This window comes from Protobothrops mucrosquamatus, unplaced genomic scaffold (assembly GCF_001527695.2).
Source record: "Protobothrops mucrosquamatus isolate PMUCROS unplaced genomic scaffold, P.Mucros_1.0 scaffold124, whole genome shotgun sequence".
NCBI classification, from domain to species: Eukaryota; Metazoa; Chordata; class Lepidosauria; order Squamata; family Viperidae; genus Protobothrops; species Protobothrops mucrosquamatus.
The window spans coordinates 827,731-833,878 of NW_015386491.1; the positions used below are offsets into that span (position 1 = coordinate 827,731).

The window sequence follows — 6,148 nt, forward strand, 5'->3', positions numbered from 1 at the left end:
TTTTTTTTTTTTTTTTTTTTGGGGGGGGGGGGGTTTCCATTTCCAGAATTTCTATTGCCATTTACACTTTGGTAAAATCGCCTCTGGTGTGATTGAGAGGGGAGATTTTGCTTAAATTGGATGATTCATGCCTCGTAACATTCAAGATTCCCTATGATTGCTATTATTTGTTGCTTTATGAACTCCACAGTTTCTTCATTTTTTCTGGTGCTAAATCAATATTTTTTTTAAATTAGGCTTTCCTAATTCTTAGATTCTTCCTTCTTTTGGTAGTTAAATGTTTAACTGTTCTTTAAATTACTCATATCTGAATCTAATTTCTATTTTGTCCTCCAGTCTAATTTTCAGCTTTGAGAATGATGATGATGATGATGATGGCTCCTAAGTAGCTGAACCACAGCAATCCAATCTCTAATCTAATCTAATGCATTTTATTTATTTATTAAATGTATGTGCCACCTATCTCTCTCTGAAAAACGACTTTGGGCGCATTGTGCAATTCCCACAAAAATGGATTGGATTACATTTGGATTATGCAGCAAATTATACTTTGGTTTACCGATGAATAGTAGCATTCTGGACCAAGGAATCTGATAATGTCATCAATTTTTCCTGCAGGAGCAGTTAGCAAAACACAGGCAATGCCATTCGGATCTATCCATATATTATCCAAATCAGTCATAGAAGGAAACTGTTATTTATTTATTTATTTATTTCAGGCACTGGGATTGTAGTTTGGGCTTCCTGTCTCCTAAGGGAGAAAATACTAGGTCTATAAAAAAGCTCTGAATGTTCCAATTTGTTCTGTTTTTCCCACAGAGGACATTGTTGCACGTGACTTGATGGAGCAAATGATAAATATGGATCCTCAGAAACGGCCTTCGGCTAATTGTGTCCTGAAGCACCCTTTTTTCTGGAGCCTAGAGAAGCAGCTTCAATTTTTCCAGGTTGGTCATGATTTTTTTTTTCCTGTCAGCTATTCAACTTTTCATACTATAAATCTGAACTACATTATATTCAGAAATACAGAGATTTGAATGGCAATTGGGACTGGGATTGCCATTGCTAAGTGATGCAATAAAAAAGCAGGATGTCATCTGACCACATTGCTTAGCGACAACAATCCTGGCAGACCCCCCAAAATTCCTATTTTTTTGTGAAAGCAGTTCAGACTGCTTGGAAATCTGTATTTAAACTTTCTCTTAGGGTGAAAAATACAGTTTCATCTATAAATCAATACGAGTGTTTATTGTTATGTTGTATGTTATGTTGTGTTGTTAGGTTTGTTATGTTATGCTATGTTTGTTACGTTATCGTGTTATCATATTATATGCTTTATAGTGCAGATCAAACCCTTTCTAACTTTTTTAGCAATTAAGTAGCAAGGGCCGTGAACTAGAATTATTTCCTTGCCTGTCCTGATTTCAGGGCCACCCTTGAACTAAAACACCCATTGATTCAACCACAACATTTGAGGCCCTGCTGCCAGTTGCTGAATGCCTACCTGCCCTTTGGAGCAAGGAGGGTGTCTGCAGGGCAGGTCTCTTTTTCAGTTTCTGCTCCTTCCTCTTGAGCTCATGGCCACGAGCTTTATCAAAGCATAGGTCATATTATGGGGGGGGGAACTGCAGGGATGTAGTGAAAGCAACCACAGCTTCTAATATTTGGTTTTTAATTTGGTTTTATAGGGGTCTATATTTTTTGTATTTTGTATTTGTACTTGTTTTAATATGCTGTGCACCGCCCTGAGTCCTGCGGGAGAAGGGCGGTATATAAATTAAATTAATAATAATAATAATAACCACAGCATCTTTTTCTTTGCCCATTGGAGGAGCTTTTGAGGTGGGAGCCCATGTAAGCTGGAGCCAAACTTGATGGGCTATAAATGTCTGATATTAATTGCAGGATGTGAGTGACCGGATAGAAAAAGAATCTCTAGATGGTCCGATAGTGAAGGAGCTGGAGAGAGGAGGAAGAACTGTGGTGAAGATGGACTGGAGAGAGCACATAACCGTCCCGCTACAGACAGGTTCAACTTTATTTTCCTTACTTTCAAACTTTACTGTATTGTTTATCTCGAAAGCAAGAATGCAAGAATAGCTCTAGTTCGTTCTAAATGTCTTAATTTGAGTGCTTCTTTGCAGATCTTCGAAAATTCCGGTCCTATAAAGGGGGCTCAGTAAGAGATCTCTTGCGGGCAATGAGGAACAAGGTATGTGTGTTTTGGGATTGCTGATCGCCTCTGGCTTCTAAATATGGAGAGACATGCTGAGATGCTGATTCATTGTCATAGCTCCCTCACATATTCACATCAATTGCAATTTGATTGCAATTACGGTGGAGCTAAATCATGCGCATTCTAAAATTTATATTTGAAGAGAGGAAGGCTAAATATATAAGCTGCAGAAGATTGATTAAAATAGAGGTCCCCAGGCTGCAGCCCGTTCGGAACTGGGCCGTGGAAGCAGCAGGCAAGCACGAGCATGCGCGCACAGCTCCACATGTGAGCAGAGGGTGAGCCTGCGCACAAAACTCCATTTGTACAAGTGTGGGTGCGCATGCCTGCGCAAATGGAGCTGCATATGTGCACTCACCCGCTGCTCATGTGGAACCATCCCCTCTCTCCCCCCACTAGTCTGCAAAGCCAGAAAGGTTGGGAACCACGAAATAAAAAAAATCTTCCAACATTTAATGTTAATATGAAAGGCAATTTCCTGAAGTGACCATGGGCAACAGCTCTAAGAAAAGAGGATGTACATGTACTGTTCGCTTGATGGCTCGCTTAGCAACCATTCAAAGTTACCCAGGCCTCTCCAGAGCTACTTTCGACCTGTTTTTGAAGTTCCAACAACCGCACCCGCACCTTGCCATCACGTGATTGCATTTTGGGCACTTGGAAACCGGCTTGCATTTTACAGCCATTTGCAGCATCCTGCAGACACACGAGCATGCTTTTTGGCATTTTTTTTTTGGCAGTTCCTGTCATTGACTTCCAGTTTTCAGCAAACGACGCCCATTGGTCACAATGACCACCAACCTTGCTTAACAGCCACAGCGTTTTCTTACCAACCACTGCAGAAAAGATTATAGAATCGGGCGTGGTCACTTGGTGACCCACCTAATGACCGTCTCATGACTTACGACAGGGGTCTTCAAACTTGGCCCTTTTATGACTTGTGGACTTCAACTCCCAGAATTCCTCAGCCAGGCATGCCTGGCTGAGGAATTCTGGGAGTTGAAGTCCACAAGTCATAAAAGGGCCAAGTTTGAAGACCCCTGACTTAACGATCATAATTCCGAGCTCAATTATGGTCATAAGTCAAGGACCACCTGTATTGTTTCCTGCTCAGTTTTCCCCATGCTGCTATTTGTGACAATGGAGAAAATGTTGATCTTTTTCCTAGCAGGGTAAATAGCAGTTGCCAAATATCTGATTTAGATGATTAAAAATGGCGGTGGACAAAAAAAAACAAAGGCTTATTTTTCCAGTAAAAAATAAATAAAAAAACCCTGGAAAGTCAAAGGTTTCTCCTATCTTGGATACCCTAATCTGAGGAAAATGCTCGGTAGAGTAATAATAAGCAGACTATTACAAATGATTACATTTTAAAAATATGCATTTCTTCTCAATCCAAGAGAGCATATGTTACCCTTGTCCCTTTCTTCCTCTTCGTACAGAAACATCACTATCGAGAATTGCCTCCCGAGGTACAGGAGACTCTGGGATCTGTCCCAGATGATTTTGTGGCCTACTTTACTTCGCGTTTTCCTCATCTCCTGCTGCACACTTACAATGCTATGCGCATCTGCTGCCTGGAAAGACTGTTTCAGCCTTATTACATGCAGAACTCGGCCAGGCAGCTGTTTTTGGGAGATGCTGCTTGACGGTTGGAGTTGTCTTGCATATCACAGGGCCGAGCAATCGGCCTGCCTTAGCAGGGTGACTTGACAGACTGCAAAAGAGTGAACCAAACCAAACCAAACTCTTTTGAGACACAGACTTCTCAAACGTGCCTTGTACTCTGCCTGCTCTGACTCAGGAAGAAAATTCCAGGTTGAATTTGAATCGAAAGGAGACGGAACGGTACCAGGACCCAGGTCTCTAAAGCAGGAGCAGTCAAAAGGAATTCCCAAGAGGAAAAATGAGGTGGGGTATCCCCCATCTCAGCTTGTGATTTCAAAGAGGCCCCTGTCGTGGAGGGTCTTCTAATACTGGCATTCAGGCCTTTTTACTGCACAGAATGGTGTTGGGTTTTTTTTTAAGGATTGAAACGATAACATTGCCAAGCACCTTTTGGATCTCTCAGGAAGGATCCTTTTAACTGCAGCATGCTGTCTCTGTTCCACATTGTATCACTGCTAGCTTGTGTACTTGAAGCAGATGGGAAATAATTTGTAAAGGGCAGGTGGGGTAGCTCAAACATGCCAGATCCAATACAAAACATGTGCCCCATCCACCACCACAACCAGCACCCCGGTCTTGGTCTCCAAATACGTTTGGGCAGATCTCAACTTGTCCTTGCAATCACAAATGGACCACTTCGGTACAGAGCTACTAACTTGCAGATATGGAATCATAACGTTAAACTCTACATAACTGGTGAAAATTATTCCAATGCTATTTCAGGTTTCTTTTCAAGAATGTGAGTAGTTAGCTGTGTAATTGAAATGCAAGAATTGACAAAAGTGCTTTATTTCGTTTGTCAGATTAAGACTGTAATCGTAAGCTCTGTACTCTTCTTGGGAGTGCTACTGCAGGGGTCCCCAACCCCCGGTCCGTGGACCAGTACCGGGCCGCAGCATGCCAGCAACCAGTCCACACAAACAAGCAAAGCCCCATCCGCGAGATGCAGGCAGGACACAAAACCACGCACCCGCCAGTCCACGGAAAAGCCTCTCTCCACGGAACCGGTCCCTGGTACCCAAAAGGTTGGGGACTTCTGTGCTACTGAATTCAGTGGGGCTCGAATAGACAAGTATAAGATTGCACTGTAAGATTTTCACCCAATTGAACAGTTAGTAGGGAGAAAATAGATTTGGGTATAAATTACCCTTTAAAAAGAATAGGGAAACTAGGCACATGGTTACTGGGGTCCTGTTTAGGTCATTCAAACCCAGTTTTCTTTACGCACAGGCTCTTGTGGGAAGCTAAATGAATGGATTTGCTTCCCATGCTGAAGGATGTGGTTTTTGTTTCCAGTATCTTTAAAACTAGGATGTGTAGTTTTATATGTGCAGAACAAATAAGAATCTCCAACAGCGTGCTCCAAAGGTGGTCTATTTGTAACGCTCTTTTACAAAATATTTATTTTATGTATTTATATTTATTTAATTTTTATCACAAGTTAGTACCGCATTGAAAATGGTACAAGGTAAAACATGCCAAATTACTCTTTTTCTAATAAAAACAAAGCCCTCTTCAGGGTAGTAATTGATTTTTAAAAAATTAAACATGGAGAAGGAAAACCATAGAAAACACTTTTTCCATTGACTTGTTCATTTTCATTCAATCTAGATAAAAATGTTTTTAAGATGAGGAGGTTTTTAATCTGCATTCCTGTGCTGCTTGTTGTTAAATTAGTAAATTATTAATGGCTAATTGTATGATCGGGCATTAATAGGGACTTGGTTTCTGCTTTGTCTTTTGTCCTGTTTATTTTGGGCTTTATATTACAGGGAGATTTTTTTTCCTAGTTTTAGGATACACAATGAATATTAAGTAAGATATCCAAAGAGAAACATTACAGGATTTCAAAGCTTGAAAATAATGATAGTCTTAACCTAACTTAATTGAAATCATATTTTTTTAGTTCTATTTGTACAGGACTTTTATATTTCTTCTGAATAAGAGCTTCACACAAATCAAGAATAAAAGTAGATTTTGAAACAGTTGTATATTGTCCTTTATTTCAACTTTCTGTGCACAACTTTCTTTTCATCTGAATGAAGGCTTTGAGACTTTTTTTTCCCTACACTTTTTTGTACCTCTATTACTAAGAATGAAAAACATTCTTCTTATATATGTAGTCTTTGCAAACCAAAGTACTGACCAAAATTTGACACAACTTCAAACTTCAAGATTGAAACAAACGGCTGGAGAATAAATCAACCATTAACATTGCTTTTCTGATTCATGTGCACTATATAC

At 40.2% G+C, this 6,148-nt stretch overlaps 1 protein-coding gene across 1 annotated transcript in view; it reads left to right on the forward strand.

Annotated features, from left to right (window-relative positions):
- Positions 1–3,978, forward strand: part of ERN1 (endoplasmic reticulum to nucleus signaling 1) — a 55,915-nt gene extending 51,937 nt beyond the window's left edge. Inside the window, exons 19-22 of the mRNA XM_029283536.1 lie at positions 820–947; positions 1,906–2,029; positions 2,145–2,212; positions 3,679–3,978. Of these exons, the coding sequence (XP_029139369.1) occupies positions 820–947; positions 1,906–2,029; positions 2,145–2,212; positions 3,679–3,885 (527 nt within the window). The 3' untranslated portion in view covers positions 3,886–3,978. The remainder of the gene's footprint in view (positions 1–819; positions 948–1,905; positions 2,030–2,144; positions 2,213–3,678) is intronic.
- The last annotated feature ends 2,170 nt before the right edge of the window (positions 3,979–6,148 follow it).